This window comes from Mesoplodon mirus, assembly GCF_964341445.2.
Source record: "Mesoplodon mirus genome assembly, chromosome: 5".
Classification (NCBI taxonomy): domain Eukaryota; kingdom Metazoa; phylum Chordata; class Mammalia; order Artiodactyla; family Ziphiidae; genus Mesoplodon; species Mesoplodon mirus.
In genome coordinates this window covers 125,299,984-125,323,884 of record NC_138980.1, presented here as the reverse complement: position 1 = coordinate 125,323,884, position 23,901 = coordinate 125,299,984, and the positions used below count along the sequence as shown (strand labels likewise).

At 35.8% G+C, this 23,901-nt stretch overlaps 1 protein-coding gene across 6 annotated transcripts in view; it reads right to left on the bottom strand.

Annotated features, from left to right (window-relative positions):
• Positions 1 to 2,443: 2,443 nt before the first annotated feature.
• The window catches only part of FAM169A (family with sequence similarity 169 member A), a 62,891-nt gene continuing 41,433 nt past the window's right edge, over positions 2,444 to 23,901 (bottom strand). For 5 of the 6 annotated variants that reach the window (XM_082624103.1, XM_082624107.1, XM_082624104.1 and 2 more), the window contains exons 6-13: positions 22,577 to 22,756; positions 17,942 to 18,070; positions 17,312 to 17,424; positions 14,829 to 14,868; positions 14,140 to 14,290; positions 10,201 to 10,357; positions 6,085 to 6,288; positions 2,444 to 4,702 (exon numbers count right to left, since the gene is read on the bottom strand). In XM_082624103.1, the coding sequence (XP_082480229.1) occupies positions 4,154 to 4,702; positions 6,085 to 6,288; positions 10,201 to 10,357; positions 14,140 to 14,290; positions 14,829 to 14,868; positions 17,312 to 17,424; positions 17,942 to 18,070; positions 22,577 to 22,756 (1,523 nt within the window). In that variant the 3' untranslated portion in view covers positions 2,444 to 4,153. The remainder of the gene's footprint in view (positions 4,703 to 6,084; positions 6,289 to 10,200; positions 10,358 to 14,139; positions 14,291 to 14,828; positions 14,869 to 17,311; positions 17,425 to 17,941; positions 18,071 to 22,576; positions 22,757 to 23,901) is intronic. The other variant, XM_082624106.1, reaches the window with a different exon arrangement.

Here is a 23,901-nt window from a genome sequence, read left to right as displayed (position 1 = left end):
TAGATTATTAATCCTAAGAAATGTAGCATTAACACAGCATTTTAATGAAAATACTTTATATGAGAAGGCATACTACACTATAAAGTTCAAAAGAACTTAGATAAAACTTTTTACCTCTAATTAATCCTTAACTTATTCCTATAGTAAGTCAGGGAATTAGTATTTTAAACATTTCTCCCCTCACTCATCATATATAATGCCATATACTTGGAACTGTATTTTCTACTCAAGATACATGAAAAAAATACCAACCAAAATATTTATACTTTTAGCATTTCCTGTATTCTAAACTTAGGGTAGTGTATTTATATTTTTAGAGTGGTAAAAATTTAAGTAATTCCAGGTAAAATAGTTTTAAAAAGAAAAAGGCTGCACTGATGCCCTTAAAGAGAAATTTATTTGCAGTTACTTAGATAATATTAAAAAGGTCATGTTTTAGTCAAAAGCACATTTGTGATTTGAGTTATGTTTGTGACTGAGCTTTAGGGTGTCTATATATTATATTAATTATAATCACATTGTTTTCAATTCTGTTTATTTTTTTAAGTCTGTCTTGAAAGTACAACCAATGTGATTAATTGTGCCTTAAATGAAATCAGTATCTAAACAAATTCAGTATCTAAACACATCTTCACCAATGAACTTAGGGAAAAGGGAAGGAATTTCAAAACACAGACCAGGAAACAATCACAAAATATAGGTTTAATTACTACTGTTAAAAAAAAATAGAAAAAAGAAACTAACAAGAAAACAAACGTAAGTACTTGAATAAGTCTTGCTATTCTGAATAATGTAACATCTTTTCTAAATTGTATAAACACAGTAGAAGTTTTAGAACACACAGACACTAAGGAAAAGAAAGGCTAGTTCCTTGGGAATTACTATCCAGTATGATACAATTACTTCAGGATAACAGAAGCAGAACCTTCCTTACAATTAGATTTTAACAAATGATTTTGCCGCTAATAGAAATGGGGAATGTGTGAATGACAAGTTTTGGAGGGTGAAAGAAAAAAAATCTACTGAAGGTAAGCACTGGGTACAGAACTGAGGTTTGCTTATTTTTCACAACCAAAAATAAGCAAGTTAAACTATCTGTACAAATAAAGCTTGATACTTAGTATTCAAACAGAAGCATAAACATTTGTAACTAATCACACCCATGAAAGACTGGGTTAACACTTCAAACACAGTATTGCTACTAGTGGACATACAAGCAGAAATTTCTAAAATACTGTTACACAGATGAGTAATGTTAGTATAAATTCTTTATTTACATTAAAATCTGTTTCAGTTTGCTGGTGTGACCAAACCTTAGAAGGTAATCCCTAAGGGTAAATCAGAATGTAAGAGCAGATATTTAGATACCAGGTAAAGGCTCAATTCGATGCAATCATAAACCTTCAAGACATTTTTCTAAAGTCACTGAAACCATTTTAGGTGGTGTTCTGGTGGTCAGCTAAAAGTGAACCATTAATCACTAGTAGTTTTTATCCTTGCCATGATAATTTTCTGCACTGAATGGAAACACCATGAATAGAGACACATTTTAAGTAGTAGAAGACTGACATTCTGTCATGCTATTTGATTTTATAAAAAATCATAATAGACCCTCTCACTGTTAAAAGTTGTAGAGGAACTTTATAATAAATTCTTAAATATATTTCTGTGATGTCTAGCAATTGAATAAACTTGAAAGTAAAACTAAAATTTTGCTAATAACTGTCTGCTTTATATTACACAAGGAAATATATATGTATTTACACAAACTGAACTCCCTTCTCCACAAATAAGACTTTTAAACAGAAAAAAGTTCATAAAGGACTATAGAATGTGACTGGACACTTAACAACTAGACTACCTGGTTGAAATCAGATTTCAGTCCTCTGTCATTCTCAGAGTTTTTCTAATGCCTTTTGCAAAAAGTACAAGTAATGTGATTAAGTTTTATTTAGATTCCTTATTGAGGATAAATTTTGTTATAAATTCTACACTCACTGAGCATAGAACTCATTGTTACTGAACATGAAAGTTAGGTTTTTTTCATGTGACCTAACTTTTTTTCCTCTACCAACTATAAACTCCAAAATAACATATTCTGTCAGAGATAATACGGACAAAAATTGTGGCTGAACAGAAGGTTTTGAAACTGCTTAGAATGCACCTACTGTTTAAACCAAACAAGTTTAAATTTATACTGCGAGTCCTTAGTGGTCATATATGAATAAACATTTCTTTTTTGTAAACCTCAGCAACTATATTCACACATCAAGAGTTGTCAGTGAGCTCAGTCTTAAACTACACCTTTTTAAAGAAAGTATTTTAAAGAGAACAATGAAGAATCCAAGTAAAAAAGTAAGTGTTAGGTTTTTAAATCTATTTTTAAGAAATTAAAAATGGAAAGGTTAAAGAATTTACTAATAACAAAAATTTCTCACAAAATGTATAAAACAGCATAAACATTCGATAGATACACTAATATTAGTCATACTTATTCTTTCACTTGATTAGCATTTGTTGGGAAAACAAATGGCCAAAGTGCTTAATTTTCATTTAGAATGGAATAATCTGGCCTAACTGACCAATAATTAAAGAAAATAGTAGAGGATACAAGTATTCAAAGTTTTATAGGAATAAGGAGGGTTTGCTATTTTGTCTGCTAAAGGTTTTTACCTCAACTTTAAATCTTCCTAAAATGCCAACATCCCAAAATAAAATTTAGTATCACCTGACTGTAGACTGAATAAACCTTCAGCATCAATCCTTAGCACCTCAAATAATGACACAAAGTCATAACATTTTTTTTCATGTAAGGACCAAGCAGTTTTAAAAACAATCTAAATGGCCTCAAAGCATTCTCAAACTTACATGAAAATTTGAGTACACATAATACTTCCAAAGAGTAGGACTGTTTTAAGATTCTCTTTGGATTCTAAGAATAACCATTTTGTTCATTTTTAAATAAATTATTATACAAAAATAAACAATTGAGGATGTTGTTTTTAGTTTACCCAGGCAAAGGCAACCACAGTGTACACACAGGCTAGATTGTAACCTGTCTGCACGGAATAAATCAAAAGTGAGCAAGCCAAAAGGGACAAATGAAGCCTCCAATGTGATTTAAGCTCTTGTAACTATGGCTCCTAGGGCAGCTTATTCCTGCCATCTAGGTCTAAGATTGTGGGGCGCAGTTCCAAACCTACCAAAAATGGAAGCCAAGGGCATAAGCTGGCAGGCAGGCAAGAAGATCTTTTGACAGGAATCACTCAGGGAAGTGGATGAAAGTGAGGGGAATATAATGAAGATTCTAGAATAAAGACGGTGGCAGGATTAAGGTGAAGCCTTAGGAAGGGTTCTCACATTTCTAAAGTATACATGTTAACTGGGTGAGGACAAAAGTACAGTCCCCAGATTCAAATGAAATTTTAAATAATTATACAAGTGCCTACAGGCCAGGGTTAAATCCCTAGCAGTACTGTTAATATCAGATGTTATCAAGAGTGAACTGGAAACATTTTGTTTGTGCCTTTCCACAGACATTGAAGTCAAAGGAAGAAATTGCACCTACAACTAAGAACTAAGAGGCCAAAATACCACCTTCATAAACCTTTGACCATAAATTTCCAAATTTGTGCTCTCATTTAGTTGAAGTTGCATTTATCCTAATTTACTGACATTTTTGTTTAAGCATGCCTACATTTTAAAAAATGGTGATTAGTTTTGAAATTTAAGGTAAAACTCCTAGAACCTTCACCAAGATTACTATTAAAACCCTTAGTATAAAAGATTTCTGTGATCCTTACAACTGATGGAAGCCCTACTACTTTCACATTTTTACTTTATATTTTCTGAAATATTAATGGTCAGATATCCCCAACTGCTAAAGAAAATATAGTAGGATCTGGTTTCCCAAAATCGAAACATGGTTAATAAAAATAAAAAAAATTGTACTTACACAAAATAGCCTGAAAAAATTTAAAAGAACTGTGAATCCTAGGTCCTACGGGTGAGGGAAAAGCGGCATCATAAATAAGTTCAAATTGAAAATTTGGAGTTTTTGTCCTGTGCCCCATGCTATTTATTAACTGCCATATTTTAAAAACAACAATTATGTTACAAAGAAGAGGATTTATCATCCGCATTTCTTCCTCATTCAGGTCAGCTTGGCTTTCTTCTTCGCAGGTCCTTTGTGCCCTTTGGCCTTTCTTCTTAAATTCCGCCTGTCGACCACAGGCACTTCCACTTCTATCTCCTCTGAGCTGCTATCCACAGTCTTCTCTGTTGATTGTGTCAACTGATCCAGTTGCTCAGAAGATGCTTCAGACTGCTCCTCTGACTGGTTCTTCTGTCCTGCATTCTGTGAAAATGGCACATCTTCAAGTTCAACCTCTATTAAAGAGCTCTGAGGAAGAGCTGGAGATGTTTCCTGGGGCTCAGCTACCCCCTCCTCACCCTGGTCTTCCAATGAGGCAGTAGTGTTGGGTGATACATTTTCAGGAATCGATTCTTCAGAAAATTCAGTTATCACGGAGTTTGGAAAACCACTGTCGGACCGTTCTTCATTTGGGAGAGTGGCCACATTGTCTGAACTCCCGAAATGTGCTTTCTTTCTTGAAACTAGAGGCAGCCTCTCTTCAGTGTGCCCCTTGTCATCAGATGGGCCTTCATCTAGCAACATTTCTGAGTCAGTTACATGTGAAGTCTAAAAACAAAAAACCCGGTGAACAACTTTTGCAATATTGTTCTTACATAAATTATTCTCAGACACTAATATGCAATGAGCCTGAACCACATTTTAAAGAATTCAGTACTCACTACTTTTGTTAATCATGTGCACATGTTCTGAATACAGCTCTATTTCTTCGAAACTGGCTTACATGATAATTTGGATTTATTAAGTTCTTGCTTTAAAGATGCAATAAAAGTAATGATTTTACCTCAAAAAGCACTTAAGGCACAAACTTTATGTCAAGATTCTTCAAAACCATGAATCAACTCAGTTTTTAGTTTCCTGGTGTTACTGGAGCCAGAACCAAGAATCCTGGGACTTGACACTGTGCTACCCCACTGAGTTTGACTATTAGGTGAAAGGTGAGGGCAGTGAAAATTTTATTCATGTAATTATGTGAGACACTAATAAAATAATGCTATACAAGACTTTTTTACCCTTAAATTGGAATATTCAAAAGTAGAAATTAAATTTCCTTTTTGACGTGGCACCTATATATACAATGGAATATTACTCAGTCATAAAAAAAGAATGAAATCTTGCCATTTGCAACAACATGGATGAACTTAGAGGGGATTATGCTTAGTGAAATAAGTCAGAGAAAGACAAAAACCATATGATCTCATTTATATGTGGAATCTAAAAAACAAAACAAAATGAAAACAGACTCAGATAAAAAGAACAAATGGGTGGTTGCCAGAAGGGAGGGAGTGAGGGGACTGAAAGAGGTAGGGGATTAAGACGTACAAACTTCCAGTTACAAAATAAACCACGGGGATGTAATATATAGCATAAGGAATATGGTCAACAATATTGTAATAACTTTATATGGGGAACAGATGGTTACTGGACTTACAGTGGTGATCATTTCATAATGTATGCAAAATCAAATCACTAGGTAGTACACATGAAACTAATATTGTACATCAACTATATTTCAATAAAAATAAATAATTAAATTTCTTTTAAAATATTCCATCAAGTTTTCCCCACTAATCTAATCTGTCTCCCTAATTAAAACAAATTAAAATGAAAGTACTGGTCACAGACTATGTAAGTAATAGGTATTCAAATATTTGGTAAATAATGCTTTACCCATTTTTCTAAGCATTTCCTAAATCTACAAAGTGAAACTCATTTTGTTACCATAAGTCAGACGAATGAAGTTACAAAGATTTGAATTTAAAAAAACATTACTGATTGCATCTTCTTAAAACACCCAATGTAGTAAAATTTATTTTTCCTGAAGGACTGTACATGTTAAAGTAGAGGAAGATATATATCCCGCACTGCCCTAGCCAAGTCACCAACACTGGACGCTATAACTATAAAAAATTAGGATATTTCTCCATTACCTTATCCTGTGCAACAGCCTCAGGAGATTTTGAAGATTCTACCACCAGTGGAACAAGGTTCGTAGAGTCTTCACTGGAATTAAAAGACTGCAATTTTAATTCTTCACCTAAAACTTCGCTAGTGGAGTCCTCCTCTTCTGTTATAAGTGAAGTCTTAAGAGTATCATCCATTATCTCACCATTCATAGGCTCTGATTCAGATTCCTACACCATCGAGGGCAAAAAAAAAGTCAGGACAAAATTACAGATTAATTTACTTGTCATACAAGGTGGGTCCATTCTCAGTCACCCTGTCATGCACCAGGACTCAAGATACATTCTACCACGTTATAGGACACAGGTTAAGGAACAGCAGAGTCAGTAAGAGAAAAGAATCCATAAGTACCCCAATTTCCCTCTGTTCTCATGGAGAAAAGACATGACCAGGATGCTCTATGGACCCAGTGTGGGTCTGAGATTCAGTGAAGAGACCCTGCCTCCTTCTTGCTCTTCCTCCATATAGGGCAGTGACAGGAAGAACCTTTTCAGTAAAAAGCCACCAGAGAAAGTCTAGATTTGGTGCCATCTCCTTACAGAACATCAGCTGTTCAGCACTCGGAATCCTTGGGGCCCCCGGGAAGTCACAGTTTAGCATGCCAGGGGGAGGAAGCACTAGCAGTCTTGTGGGAAGCTGAGTTTGGGTACAGCTTCTTGCTGGGGGGAGAGAGCCCTCAGTCTTAGTGAGCTCATTCTCCAGTCAACAAAGGGTCATCTTTGAACAATGCTGCTCCTTCAATCACATTAAAATATGGAAAAGCGATTTGATAACACTAAGTCTCCAATTTCTGAAACACCTCCTGCAAGGTTTATCAATTTACAAGACTTTCATTGACAGCTAATATTTCTAATGAATCCTAATGACATTCTAATAATTAGAGATTATTTTATTTAATTATCATTTTAAAAATTAGAACACTGGGCTTCCCTGGTGGCACAGGGGTGAAGAATCCGCCTGCCAATGCAAGGGACATGGGTTTGAGCCCTGGTCCAGGAGGATCCCACATGCTGCTGAGCGGCTAGGCCCATGTGCCACAACTCTGAGACTGCGCTCTAGAGCCCACAAGCCACAACTCCTGAGCCTGTGTGCCACAACTACTGAGCCCGCATGCTTAGAGCCCATGCTCCGCAGCAAGAGAAGCCGCTGTAATGAGAAGCCCATGCACCACAACGAAGAGTAGCCCCTGCTCATCGCAACTAGAGAAAGTCCACTAACAGCAACAAAGACCCAATGCAGCCAAAAATAAAATAAATAAATTTAAAATAAATTAATTAAAAATAAAATAAAAATTAGAACACTGATGCACTCAAATTTTAAGAAATAGACTTGGCTGGATTATATAGAACCCCTGAAATCATATAATGAATGTTTTCCTAAGGGATACTGAAATCAGAGACTTAGAAAAATTAATCTGGCCAGAGAGTATAAAGAATAAACTGCTGGGCTTCCCTGGTGGCGCAGTGGTTGAGAGTCCGCCTGCCGATGCAGGGAACACGGGTTCGTGCCCCGCTCCGGGAAGATCCCACATGCTGCGGAGCGGCTAGGCCCGTGAGCCATGGCCACGGAGCCTGTGCTCCACAACGGGAGAGGCCACAACAGTGAGAGGCCCGCGTACCGAAAAAAAAAGAATAAACTGCACACAGAAGGTAATTATAATAAAACTCACAAAAGGGCCAACTACAGTATGAGAAATGTTAAAAGGAAGAAAATGAGAAAGATATAGCAAACGTTTTTATAAAAAAACAGAATTTTGGTGAGTAACTACAAGTGAGAAGCAACAGAAGAGAAAAACTCAGTCCTTCAAGTTCTAGGTTTGGGAACAGAATGAAAAATAAGAAATAGGAAAAAAGGCTCAATAGAGAAGTGATAGGAAAGAACAGAGATGTTAAAATTTAAGATGATAAAAGACATCTGTCTAAACAGATATATTCAGAAGGCAAGTAATACTGAAGTCTGGATCAATACTAAAAGTCTGGAGTTACTGGTCACCCCCACAGAGATGACCATTCAGCCATTAGACTAGATGTATTTTCAAATGAGAAACATGAACAAAAGGGCAGAAAGTCAAGAACTGAGTCTTCTAGAATGTCCACAAATACAGGGGAAAAAACAGGAAGCAGAAGAGTCAAAAAGCAAATAAATAAAACCAAACAAAACTTCAGAGAAGAACACCAAGAAACCAGAACACAACAAGCCAGGGGACTAGAGGATCTGGAGGAAGAGAGAGTAGTCAACCTAGGTAAGGAAAGCCACCAGAATTGAGTGAAAGTGTCACTGGTGACCTACAAGAGTAGGTACTCACATGTATTATTGGACAAAAGAAACAGGTTACATGAAGTATGTACAGTATAATCTTAAGTTTTTTAAAAAAAACAACCACAAAAATATACATTCCCGTAGACATCTAGAAGCATATAAATCCCTTTTTAAAATATGTCGGGCTTCCCTGGTGGTGCAGTGGTTGAGAGTCCGCCTGCCGATGCAGGGGACACGGGTTCGTGCCCCGGTCCGGGAAGATCCCACATGCCGCGGAGCGGCTGGGCCCGTGAGCCATGGCCACTGAGCCTGCGCGTCCAGAGCCTGTGCTCCACAATGGGAGAGGCCACAACAGTGAGAGGCCCGCGTACCGCAAAAAAAAAAAAAAAAAAAAAAAAAATGTGTTTGCTTCCCTAATTTTTACAAGAAGAGAAAAAAATGCCATTTAAAAATACAATTTCATGAAGTAGAGGAAACAGGAGCTAAATTGGAGCAAGTTAAGGAAATAAAATCAGTAATGCAGTTTCACTTGCTTAGCTCCTGGCTGGACTTGACAAACAGGTAAAAGATTTTTAAAGAAACTTAAGTATGGGGGCTTCCCTAGTGGCACAGTGGTTGAGAGTCTGCCTGCCGATGCAGGGGACGCAGGTTCGTGCCCTGGTCTGGGAGGATTCCACATGGCGCGGAGCGGCTGGGCCCGTGAGCCATGGCCGCGGGGCCTGCACGTCCGGAGCCTGTGCTCCGCAGCAGGAGAGGCCACAGCAGTGACAGGCCCGTGTACCGCAAAAAAAAAAAAAAAGAACCTAAGTATGTTTGAAAGAAGAAATAAGGAATCTGTAAGAGAGGAAAAGACTGAAGATATTAAAGAAAAAGAAGGATAGGAAATAGAAAAGATGAAAAAAGAAATGAAGCCAGATAAAGAGTTTTTTACTCAGTCACAAAGGATTTTCCTCCTTGTTTTCCAGTGGTAAAAAAAAATGAATTTAGTTATTTTACTAGGAATTTGTAAATCAACTGTAGTCAAATACATATGTTTTTTCTGGACAACGAATTCTATCCTTCTAACCAAAATAGGGGTGCAATTTAGGGCTTGTTGGACATTAAGGCATTCTAACTGTTTTTATAAGGTAGACCTCTTACAGTCACATCATTTGTGTCACTTCTTAAGTATGTTTAATTCTACAAATTAATTTGTACTTTAAATACACTGAGGGACATTACTAACTAAACATCCTCTATTTTATCTTTGCAATATGTAAAACTTTATAAACTCAGTTTGAAATATAAAATACTTGTAACTTTATCCTCTACTACCTGACCTTGCTTTAGACATATATATATATATATATTTTTTTAAATTTATTTTGGCTGTGTTGGGCCTTTGTTGCTGCACGCAGGCTTTCTCTAGTTGCAGCAAGCAGGGGCTACTCTTCATTGCTATGAGCAGGCTTCTCATTGCAATGGCTTCTCTTGTTGCAGAGCATGGGCTCTAGGCTCACGGGCTTCAGTAGTTGCGGCACATGGGCTCTGTAGTTGTGGCTCACGGGCTCTAGAGCACAGGCTCAGTAGTGTGGGTGCACGGGCTTAGCTGCTCCGCGGCATGTGGGATATTCCTGGACCAGGGCTCGAACCCGTGTTCCCTGCATTGGCAGGCGGATTCTTAACCACTGCGCCACCAGGAAAGTCCCGACATATATGCTTTTTAACATTAAATACAATTTCTACTAAGAGTCTAAAATACATGTTATGCTTTTCTAACAATATATGACTAAGAAAGTTAAATTTTACTTCCATTCATTTTATTTAATAAGTGAATCTCCTACCTTTTCACCTTCTTGCTTTTCCAGGCCCGGCTGGGTTTCTGGTGCTGGTCGAACATTTTTATCACTACTTTCATCCTCAAATTCAATCACACTCTGTTCAGGTTCTTCTTCCAAGAATTCTTCTGAGCTCTCTGATGTTCGTGCAGTAGACTCCAATCTACAAAACCAAAGAAAAATATTCTTACATGTTTTATTAAAGATGAATATAAAATTTCAGGAATCCGTTAATAAAGTAACACTTTAGAGAATCAACTAAGTGTTGTTCAGACAACAACTTCAAATTTTACAGATCCCAAACCAACCTCTTCATCTTCTTACAGGTTTGTTCTCTTTCCTACCTTGTTCTCCAGTTCTATCACCATCTTTTCAATTATGTAAACTAGACCTTTCTTTTACTCTATCTATATTGATTGGATCTTATTCTCCTAGAATGAGCATACATCTCAGCTTACCTGGGACAGTCCAGTTTACAACTTTTGTCCCAGCACTGGCATAATTATGGGCATCCCTCATTTTATTGCACTTTGTTTTACTGCATTTTGAAGATACTATGTTTTTGCTAATTGAAGGTTTGTGGCAATCCTGTGCTAAGCAAGTCGATTGAAGCCATTTTTCCAACAGTATTTGCTCACTTCATGTCTGTGTCACGTTTTGGTAACTCCCACAATACTTTGAACTTTTTTTGTTATTATTATATTTGTTACAGTGATCTGTGATTAGTGATGGTTGATGTTACAATTTTAATTGTTTCCAGGTGCCACACTCATATAAGATGACAAACTTTTTTTGTAATGAATTTTTTTATTGGAGTATAGTTTACTTACAATGTAGCGTTAGTTTCTGCTGTACAGAAAAGTGAGTTGGTTATACATATACCTATGTCCACTCTTAAGATAGCAAACTTAACTGATAAATGTTGTGTGTTCTGACTATTGCAACTGATTGGCCATTCCCCATCTCTCTCCCTCTCTTTGGGCCTCCCTATTCCCTGAGACACAACAATATTGAAATTAGGCCAATTAATAACCCTGCAATGGCTCTAAGTGTTCAAATGAAAGGAAGAGCCACACATCTCTCACTTTAAATCAAAAGCTAGAGATGATTAAACTTAGTGAGAAAGGCACGTTGAAAGCTGAGATAGGTAGAAAGCTATGTCTCTTGTGCCAAATAGTTAGCCAAGCTGTGAATACAAAGCAAAAGTTCTTGAAAAAAATTAATGGAGCTACTCTAAGTGAACACACCAGTGATAAGAAAGCAAAACAGCCTTATTGCCGATATGGAGAAAAAGTTTTAGTGGTCTGGCTAGAAGATCAAACCAGCCACAACATTCCCTTAAGCCAAAGCCTAATCTTGAACAAGGCCCTAACTCTCTTCAATTTTTTGAAGGCTGAAAGAGGTAAGGATGCTACAGAAAAAGAGTCTGAAACTAGCAGAGGTTGGTTCATGAGGTTTAAGGAAAGAAGCTCTCTCCATAACAGTGCCAGGTGAAGTAGCTAGTGCTGATGTAGAAGCTGTATCAACTTATCCAGAAGATATAGCTAAGATAATGAATGAAGGTAGCTACACTAAACAACAGATTTTCAATGCAGACAAAAAACCCTACTGGAACAAGATGTCATCTAGGACTTTCAGAGCTAGAGAAGAGAAGCCAATTCCTTGCTTAAACTTTCAAAGGACATCCAAAATATATAAACAGCTCATGAAGCTCAATATTAAAAAAAACAAACAACCCAATCAAAAAATGGGCAGAATGGGGCTTCCCTGGTGGCGCAGTGGTTGAGAGTCCACCTGCCGATGCAGGGGACACGGGTTCGTGCCCCGGTCCAGGAAGATCCCACATGCTGCAGAGCGGCTGGGCCCGTGAGCCATGGCTGCTGAGCCTGCGTGTCCGGAGCCTGTGCTCTGCAACGGGAGAGGCCACAACAGTGAGAGGCCCGTGTACCGCAAAAAAAAAAAAGAATTACAGTTCATAAGGCAATAGTTGCCACAGACAGAGATTCCTCTGATGGATCTGGGCAAAGTCAATTGAAAACCTTCTGAAAAAGATTAACCATTCTAGATGCCACTATGAACATTCATGATTCATGGGAAGAGGTCAAATATCAACATTACCAGGAGTTTGGAAGAAGCTGATTCAAACCCTCATAGATGACTTTGAGGGGTTCAAGACTTCAGTGGAGGAGGTCACTGAAGATGTGGTAGAAATAGCAAGAGAATCAGAATGAGAAGTGGAGCCTGAAGATGTGACTGAACTGCTGAACACTCCTCCTAGCTTTGTGCCTTTGCTCATGTTACTCCTGCAGTCTAGAACTGCACAGTGCAATACAGTAGCCACGAGACACTTGTCATTATTTACAGTAATTAAAACTGAGTGAAATTAAAAACTCAGCTCCTCAGTTGCACCAGCCATACTTCAAGTGCTCGGTGATGAGCAAACTGAGTAGTGGCTGCCATGCTGGACAGGGAAGGGCAGACAAAGAACGTGTCCACCATGACAGGTTCTTTGAACAGCCCTGGTGTATACCAGGGGTCAGCAAACTTTTCCTTTAGGTTTTGTGAGCCATATGGTCTCTGAACAACTACTGAACTCCACCAGGGTAAAGCAAAAGCAACCATAATAAAAATGTGAACTAATAAGCACAGATGTGTTACAATAAAATTTTATTTCCAACAATAGGTGGTGGGCCAGATTTGGCCTATAGACCATGGTTTGTAGACCCTCGAACTAGAAAAGAAAGTCTTCTTTCCCAACTCTGCTTGTTGAGTTTCTACTTATCTCTGAAGCCCTAGCAAATGTCAAATTTCTCTATCCCCTCAATTAGAATCAATCACACCCTCCTTTGCATCCACAGCACTTTGCACTTCTATTATTATATCACAATCCACCTTGCAGTGCTCTTAACCTGTGTCACAGGTACAGATATGTGCATTAGAAACTAATAGATTCTTCAAGGGCAAAGATGAAGTTTTGTTCTTCATAGCGTCTGAGCACTTAAGCAGTTAGTCTCACTGTTACTATTTTATAAAAAGCAAAAAAAATTCCACAATAATTCTGAGGTGTTCAATTTAAAATTTACTGTTACATTCCCTTCTAGAAAGGGTATTACAACAAAATGTTGCTCAGTGAAAAAAACTATAATTATCTAAACTCATTACTCTTTTCACAAATTAAATATTTACTTAAATTTGACTTTAAAGTGATGAATTTTTCATTAAAATATAACATTTACATAATTATCCAAATTTAAAGTTACATACATAATGAAATTAGCAGAGCTACAGAATTCTCTACCTGAGTAGAATAATTTCACAACTAAAATGGCAACACTATGAATGGTTGACTCAGGAACAGTTAGCAGGACTATCAGAGCAAAAGCCTAATTTAACTATAACACTGAAAATCTTGCTTTCTTTAAGATTCAAAGGAAGATAGAGAATAAGGTTTTGATCCAAGTGTTCTGTTGATTCAGCTGGCTATTAAGTTTCTGGAGGAGTTGACAATACCATTTATGGCTATCACTAATTGGTTATATTCTATAACCCAGTAAAATGAATTAGTTATAAAGTAAAATTGAGGGTTTTTAAAATTGACTAAACCTCAGCATGTCTAAAAACCATAGCTACTGTCAAATGCAAAGTTGACAATAATGACTCATTTGGGATAATATAATCACTAAAATATTCTCCTGGATTTTCACACAAGAGACTAAATCATGAGTTTATTCCACTCTCTTACTAGCAACTTCTCCCTATACCACTGTCAAAGGGACACTTACCAAGTGTAATCAATAATTTTGTGGAAGAACTCAAATACAAAGTTCTACACCAAGGTCATTTACTACACAAACAATATAATAAACTTCACCTTAAAAACTAAATACTAAAAATATGAAAATAAGAATAAACAAAATAATGAGAGTAAAATAAACAATACTTCACTTGTTCACTGAAGCTGTAGGTGAAGTCTGGGGAGTCTTTTCTTCTTCCCCTTGAGAACTACTAAATTCAGAATCCTGAAACCGTTTTCCAATCTTTGGCCGCTTTAGATGACTACTTCGAGTACGAGTGGAAACAGGTGTTTTACCGTGACCTGAGGAAAAAATGGCAAAACTATAATTGATTGATTATGTATTCAAAGGATTACCTATTAAAATACACAGAAATGAAAAAAAAAAACACAGAAATGCAAAAACTACGCTAGTTTACCTAAATCCCCAACATTACACACTTCCTCTCCGTCACTTCAGGTTAAGAAACCATGTCAGTGTCTTTTTCTAAATTACGAAATAACCTTGTCAGTATTCATTCCTCACATTTCTGTGTTACCTTGAGCTTTTTGCAAAGTGTTTCTGCATTTTCAGTTAGACTCTCTTCCAATAATCTTGGGAAATAAACAAGGTAGACATTACTGTCCCTATTTTACAGGTAAGGAAATGAAAACAAAAAGGGCAAAATAGCGTACATAACTGTTCACACAGCAAAATCAGTGGTAAAAGAACCCAGATCTAGATTTTAGGGCTGGAGAAGTCTTCACTTTGCTCTAAGGGACACACACACACAGACACAGACACACACACTTAATTCTAACTGTCTCAAACACTTACTAATAGACCAGCTGAATTTCTTACCTTCAGAAGTACTTGCAAAGGCATCTTTTAGAGAATCAATCTAAAACAGAGATACAGATTAAAACCACAAGTTTTAGATCCTTTCTTCTCCCTATGGATCTACTTCATACAGTTACAAAGAAAATCTTTTAAAAAGTTTTTCAAAGAGCACCTTTTGTACTCACTATTCATCAACTAAGAAACTCACTTAGGAAGTAAAAAAGCTATATTACAGCTTCAGTTTATTAAGAGCTTAAGAACTTCGGAAGCCATCTAATATGCTATAGTGATGTACACGGGGTTTCTGAATGTTCTGTTCTTGGCTCCCTTCTCTTCTCAGTCCACATCCTCCTTCTATGTAACTGTATCTACCACCTTTACTTCAAGAGCTATTTGCTGATGAATCCAAATATACAATTTAATCTCCCCAAATTTTTTCCCGATTTTCAAAGCTCTATTTCCAGTGAAATCTCTCTGCAGCGGATACTCCACCAATTTCACATCCAACCTGTCCCAAACTGAAATCTTATATTTTCCCAGTATTATCCTCTATCTTGGTTAATGGCAATAACAATTCAGTATGCCATTCCAACCAAACTCCTGTGAGGCAGTAATGCCTTCTTCTTGTCCCTCATTCAATCAACCACAAAGCCTGTCAATTTTGACTCTGAAGAATCTCTCAAAACTGCCCCCTCTTTTGTACTACCAATGCTTTAATTCAAGCATTTATCATCTTTATCATGAAGATGTACACCTTATATATGTACAATTTTTGTCAATTATACCTCAATAAAGCTAAAAAAAAATTATGTACTTAAAATAAACAAACAAAACCACTTCCCCATGTGGTTACTGATTAAAAAAAGATAAAATAGTTTAATATGAGAAATATTTTCCTTGAATTAATTAAAATATTAAAGTAATATAAGGAATATGAATTTCTAAAATGAAAAAAGTCTAATTTATATTGCCAACCTTATGGTGAAATTTTAATATGTTCTCATTAAAATAACACATTTTAAATGATATGGCTTAATATAAAAGTAGATCATTGCTCTCACCACATGTATGAGAAGAGTAGATTTTTCTACTTTCCCTAGTCTTATGATATCTGACCAGGACTAAAATGAATTTGAATATATCTGAGGAATTTGGAATGCAGTGTAATAGAACTGGGGCTTATTCTGAAGTCTGAAATTCCAAAGTAGAAAAAAAAACAAAAAAACTGAACTCCTTATATATAGTTACTGTATCAATATTATTTATATTATCCTTAAAAATGTTTTAAAAAACTTTTACTCAAATAGTCAACGCTCATGCTAACTAAGACAGGAGAAAAGAGGCACAAATACGGCTTCCCTGGTGGCGCAGTCGTTGAGAGTCCGCCTGCCGATGCAGGGGACACGGGTTCGTGCCCCGGTCCGGGAGGACCCCACATGCCACGGAGCGGCTAGGCCCGTGAGCCATGGCTGCTGAGCCTGCGCATCCGGAGCCTGTGCTCCGCAACGGGAGAGGCCACAACAGTGAGAGGCCCGCATACCGCAAAAAAAAAAAGGGCACAAATAATTCCCCAAAGCACTGTGTCTCTGAAATGTACATGCATTTACATAGACATATTCAACACTCACTAAAAATACATTTAGATACCCGTGTACAAAACAAATATGACTGTATTAAATGCCACCACAACAAAACACTGCATAAAAATAGACCTCTAGGATCCCATCAATGAACCTGTATTTTAAATAATATCAAGTAGTTTCTAGAAAAGTACCTGGTAAGTCCTCTGGAATTCAGTAATGGGACCTGCCCTTCTACTTTCAGGTTACCTAGTATTTGCAAAGTATATTACATTCTACAAAGACCTAACACATATAGCCTCAAGACTTCCCAAAATAACTTCATAACCTTTGACCTACTACTAATTCCACTTCTAGAAATTTATCTGTGCAAGGAAATAATTACATTTGCACAAAGATTCATGTATAAATGCATTCATGGTTGGGTCACTTATAAATATAAAAAACTTAAGTATAAATGTTAAGGAAACAAATGCTGATATTTATATATAATAGAATAGTGTACTATTTAACAACGATTTAAAACAGTAATGACATAGAAAATGCTTACAATATTATGTTAATGGAGAAAAGCAGTTAGAAGCAGCATAAAAGAATAAAAACAAAAATGAAACATATGCAGATACATGTTTCATAATATATATTAAGTACATATACAAAAATGTTAGTTGCTACATCTAGGTAATGGAATTATAGATTTTTATTTTCTTCTATATTATTTTCTGTATTCCCAATTATTTTTCAAAGAAAATTAAATCTTAGAAACCAACTAACAGAAAATGCCAAGTAACTAACACAACAGAAGTTACATAAGTCTGTTGAATGAACAATAACATTAAAAAAGTTAAATATTAGTATTAGCTGAACCTCTTTTTAAAAAACAGCAAAATTATTATTTCCTACAGCAAACAACAGTGTACCTACAGTTAGCTGCATCTCACTAGACAGACTGTCTTCAGCTCCTGCTTCACAGTCTGGAACAGATGCAAGACCGTATTCTCCAGACACAGGTCTTTTAGCTTCATTTTGAGAAACTGCTGTGTGTAAAAGAATTTTTTAAATTGTAAACCAGTTAGTATCTGCTTTTAATTGTAACACTCTTTGTACTGATTTTTACAAAGCCCTAAAGAAGGGTGTTGAAAATCCAAGTGTGGGATATCCCCTTCACCAATATCTTATGATGAAGCCTTGCAATTGTAAAGAGTCTTAAACAGTTATCTGTATTTAGTGACTTCAAGGGGAGATGCATGAAACTGGGTACTACACCTTTGATCCACTGATGCCTATTCTATGCTGTTTGAGTAAACTGTGTTTATTTCTTACCCACCAATTCCTACTGGACTACTGGGCTACATTCTACTGGACTACTCTAGGTCCTCTGACTATTAGTGACTCAAATGTTTACATATAACAAAAATTCAAAGTTTAGACAAGGAGGTCTGCTACTAGAGAGATCACATTACAATACACCACTACTCTGGACTATAAGACACAACCATCATTAGGCACTGCTTTTTTAAGCTGGACTTGTGTTCAAATTGAAAACATTCTTACCCGTAATTTTAAACGCTTCTCTTTGTAATGCTCTGGTGATTGGTATTCTCTGGTACCAGTGTCCAACACCTTCAACTTCCCAAAGCAGTTCATGGTCTCCTGGATATTTTTCAAAGTACTGGTTGCAAGCTGAAAAACACATTGAAAGTTTTCTAGAAATCCCCAAAATCAAGTGTTTGGGCAAACAGAAGATGGAAAGTAAGCTGCCCAAGTCACTTAATGGGGCTAGCATAACTTTGATACCAAAAACACCAAGGAAACTCAAGAAAATTATACAGCAGTCTCATTTATGAATAAACAAAGATAAAGACGATAAACCTCACCAGTTGTGAAGGAAATATAAGATGAAACAGCAAGATTCCATTTTCACACCCATCAGATAATAACAAGCATCAGAAAAATAAGGGAAATGGAAACTCCCACACTGCTGGTGTGAAAACAATTTTAAAGTGCTTAGGCAAGTTGAAGAAAAATATTTTATGATCCAATTCTACTTCTAGGTATATACTGTAATGACTTATACACGTGCAGAAGATGGCATCTATAATGATCATTACAGGACTGTTTTAGGGAGTACAACCTCGGTGCCCATCATTAGGGGATATATGAATAAATTATGTATACAATAAAATAATATACAGCAACTACAACCAATAAACTACAGCTACATATAATCAACGTTGATAAATCTAAAAAAACAGCCAGTAAAAAAACAAGTCAATATTACCTACAAAAGGATGCCATTTTATAAGTTTAAAAACACATTAAACAAAATGATGCAGCATCTAAAAAAAACAAAATAATGCCATTTGCAGTGACATGGATGGACCTAGAGACTGTTATACTGAGTGAAGTAAGACAGAGAAAGACATCATATGATACCGCTTATATGTGGAATCTAAAAAAGGGTACAAATGAACTTATTTACAGAACAGAAATAGAGTCTCAGATGTAGATAACAAACTTATGGTTACCAAGGGGGAAAGGGGTGGGGGGTCAGATAAACTGGGAGACTGGGTAGTGTACACTACTATATATAAAATAGATAATAAGAACATACTGTATAGCACAGGGAACTCTACTCAGTACTCTGTAATGACCTAAATGGGGAAAACAATCTAAAAAAGAGTGGGTATATGTATAACTGACTCACTTTGCTGTACAGCAGAAATGAACACAACATTGTAAATCAACTATACTCCAATAAAAATTAATTTAAAAAATAATAAAATAATTTAAAAAGTGATACAGCCTCTGTGGAAAATGGTTTGACAATTCTTCAAAAAGTTAAACATAGAATTATAACCCAGCAATTCCACTCTTAGGTTTATATCCAAAAGAACTGGAAGCAGGGACTCAGATATCTGCACACCCATGTCCACAGCACCATTATTCATAGAAACATGGAAAAGTAGAAACAACCCAAGCATCCATCAATAGATAAATGGATAAACGAAATGTCACATATTCACACAATAAAAATCTACTCAGCCATAAGAAGGAATGAAATTTTGATATATGCTACAAAAAGGATGGAACTTAAACATTATGCTATGTGAAATAAGGCACAGAAGGGCAAATATTGTATGAATCCACTTATGTGAGGTACCTAGAATAAGCAAATTCATGACAGACAGCAGAAAAGAAGTTAGAGAATGAGGGGAGAGGAGAAGGGGGATTATTGTTTGAAGGGGACAGAGTTTAGACTGGGGATGATGAAAAAGTTTTGGGTATAGACAGTGATGATGGGGACACAGTATTGGGAATGTGGTTAATGCCGCTGAATTGTACCCCTACAAATGGTTAAAGTGATAAATATTATGTTATGTATATTTTATGACCAAAAACTGTTGAGGAGACACTGCTCTGGGAAAGATCCCCGGTGTTCTCCTTACTTACTGCAAGTGGTAAGTTCTCCCACTCTTTGGCTTGGTATGTCTTCTGGCTCAACAACCACCAAGAGGCGAACCCAGTTTCCAGGCAACACCTCTAATAGGGCAAATGAGGGGAACTTCAATGCTATTTAAATTATATTTTGGGACGTGTGAAAGTCTAAAGTAACTGTTTAAATAAGAATATATACAAAATAAATCTAAAATTATTATTTTTAAAAACTTTAAATTTCTTAAAATAAAAAAGCACAAGAAATAATGCTTTATAGTGTTTATAGACATAGACTTATGTGTGAAAACATGGGCAGGAAGGATATACACCAACTTGAGGAACACAATTATCTCTGGGGAGGAAAGAAGAAAGGGGAATGGGATTAGGGAGGGGTCCAAAGAGAACATCAACTGTACCTACGTTTTGTTCAGGTCTCCCAAAAAATAAATGAAAACAAATGTGGCAAAATCTTAACATTTGTTAATCTGGACACTGGATATGTAGACACAAGGATACCATTTGCTCACTTTTCCCCCACATATTTGACAATATTTCTCATGTTTTCTGGTTGTAGTTCCTATACTTATTAGGAAGGGAAAAGCTGGAGAAAACCAACAAGCCACATCTAGTCCTTTGCCTGAATTAAAATAACTAAAATAGCAGAGGATGCCTTACATAATACATAAGCACCTATAATTCATTTGGTATTCAATTTATTTATCATGAGAATCCTAAAAAAGGGTAATAAGAGAGTCTGCCTGCAGTAGATGTGTTTGCATTCCTCCCCAAATTTAGTAAACCAATAATTAGACTTCAAGGGGAAAATCCATTTTCATATTATCCAAGGGTATACAGGGTTCATTCCATTCTCATGTATGGGTCTAGAGAGAAATTGTGATTCAAGATGGACATGCAACACTTGGCTCTTGTTTTATGGATTTTTGGTATTAAAATGGGGGAAAGAAACTTAGAACAAAAATATTTTTTCAGTGGAAATAAATATCTGATGTTAGGTTAAAATCAATGGTAAATTATATTTTATAAAAGTTTTCTAATAAATTACTTTCCAGGTTAAATATTACTTCATTAAGAAAAGAATAGTGCTAAGGACTTTACACAAATGCAAATATAAATCCACTAATTGCTTTTAAAACACCACAACACAATATATCCACACAATGAAATACTAAACAGCATTAAAAAAGAATAGAGCTACATAAATCCACAGGAATGAATCTCATGATAAAGATGAATAGAAAAAGCAAACTACAGAAGAATTCATACAGTACATATTATTTATATAAAGTTTTTTATTTTTTTTTGCTGCACTGCACAGCTTGTGTGATCTTAGTTCCCCAACCAGGGATTGAACCCCGGGCCCTTGGCAGTGAAAGCACAAAGTCCTAACTACTGGACTGCCAGGGAATCCCCTAAACTTTTTAAATATGTAAAACAATATGACATTGTTAGAGGATGTATACATATGTATTAAAAGTCTAAGAAATGCATGGGGAAAATAAATGCCAAATTGAGGATAGTGCTTATTTCAGGGAAGGGAGTAAGCTAATTGGATAGGACAGAAGTTCAACTTATATTGGCAATGATCCGCTTCTCATGGATGGTACATGCTGGATGATACATGAGTATTTGATACCTTATTCTTTATATTTTTTTGTATATCTGAAATTTCTTTTTTTTTAATTTAAAAAGCCACCACAGACAAATAACCCAAAGAAAGAATGGTTAAAGGATCTAAATAGACATTTTTCCAAAGGAGAGACATAAATGACCAATAAGCACATGAAAAGATGCTCAACATCAAATGCAAATCAAAACTACAATGAGATGCCACTCCACATCCACTGAGATGGCTCTAATAAAAAAGACAAATAATAATGAGTGTTGGCGAGGATATGGAGAAACTGCAACTCTCATACAATGTTTATGAGAACGTAAAATGGTGCAGTTGCTTTGGGAAACAGTTTGGCAGTTCCTCAAAAGGTTATGACCAACTTCATCCACACCTAGGTATACACACCAGAGTAATGTCCACACAAAAACTACACAAATGTTCAAAGTAACAACTATTCGTAATATCTAAAAAGTGGAAACAATCCTCAAGTCCATCAACCGATGGTGGATAAACAAAATGTGGCATATCCACACAAGGGAATATTCTTCAGCCATTAAAAGAAAAAAATGAAGCACTGATTCATGCTACAACATGGATGAACCTTGAAAACATTTATGCAAAATGAAAGAAGCTAGACACAAAGGGCTTACAATAGAATTATATCATACAATTCCATTCATATGAAATGTCCAGAACAGGTAAATCCATAAACACAGAAAATAGATTAGTGGTTGATTGCTAGGGGATAAAGGAATGGGGGAATAGAAGAGTGGCTGCTAATTGGTACAGGTTTTCTTTTTGGCGTGATGAGAATGTCCTGGAATTAGACAGTAGTTATGGTTGCATACTGTGAATATAATAAAGAACCACTGAATTGTACACTTTAAGAGGGTAAATTTTATGGTATGTGAATTATATTTCAACTTTTTAAAAAAGTTACCACACCCCCAAAATGCCATTTATGTGGAGGTAAGGGCACATTTGCAAAATTAAGCCCTAGAGAGCCAAGGAATATAATTTACTTAATATTGATACATGCACATTTAAAATATCCTGCAGAAACAAGTCAGAAGTGACACTGAGACAAGTTTAACTTCCTAAAAATTTAATCCAATTACCTGTGTACATGAGAGAGGTCAGTGGATACCGCAAGCCAAGTGCATCTTCTGTAAAGGAATCAACAAAGTCCTCCAGCATATGAAGCCCAAAGTCTTTGCCTCTATATTTCTTTCTTACGAACATTGTATCAAGAACTGGCAGTTGGTAGCTTTGGGTAAGAAACGAGGCACATATGCTTCCTGCAGTCATAAAACAGAAATCCAACAATTTTTCACATTTAAAAGGCCATATATGTATATACATTTAGAGAACATGAGTTAAATCTAAAATTGGTTAGTTTTTCTTACATGAAGAAAAATGTTAAAGACACACACAAGTTTTATAATATAAAATGCTTTCCAGCTATTACATATCATAATGTATACAAGATGATGAGAAGAGCTATTTATTTTACGTTTGTCAACAGTATCTCATACAAGATAAACAACTATTACCATTTGATGAACTATATACTAGAATATATATCACTGTCCATAGACTTGCACAGCTTTAAAACTCATCAACTATTAAATTTTCAAATTTAAAGAGTATTTGGTGATTGTATATAGTTTATATTATAATACATGAAGTATCTAATTCCAACCTTATTATGTGAATATTCATCTTTTCCCTTTACTTTTTGCCTAGTGATTACAGTCTCATTTGTATCTATTTAATGATGGCAAAGAAGTGAATTAGTTCTCCAAATTTTTAAGGACTATGGATTAGGACTAAATGGAAACATCTGTTTTAGAAATGGCTAAGTCAGCAATCTTTCTGCTGTGAATATACATTTTAAAATATCTTGTACGTTTAAGGTTTAACAGGAGAAATGTTTGTAGTAGTAATTAAATGTCTCTCCTTGTTACATTACACAGCTATTCTGATTTGTCTTTTAAGAACTCTGATTTGGGTTTTGACCCTCCAAATAGATGTGTAAGCTCCTGTAATGTATCTTAAGATAGTTTATAAGTTGAGGGCATCATGGTGGGGCGGCCCACTTTCTATTAATTTTAATATTAATTCATAGTTAGCTATCAGTCAACATTCTACTTTTTTGTGCCTCAAGTAAAACAATCTATTATTCTCAGTTACATTATTCACATGATTTTGGATAATTATAATAACGTAGTTCAAGAAAGAAACAAAATTTCAGGTAACAAACACCTCACAAATTAACTTTTACCAATCATATCATTTGATGAGTTGGTCAGTGTAACAAGGCTTTTTTTAGTTCAACCAAATAATGAATTACATATGATTAAATTGGAGAACTCCAATAACTTTTTGCAATAGACTCTAAGACTATCAACTAATTTAAATTCAGAATAGTTAACGCACATTG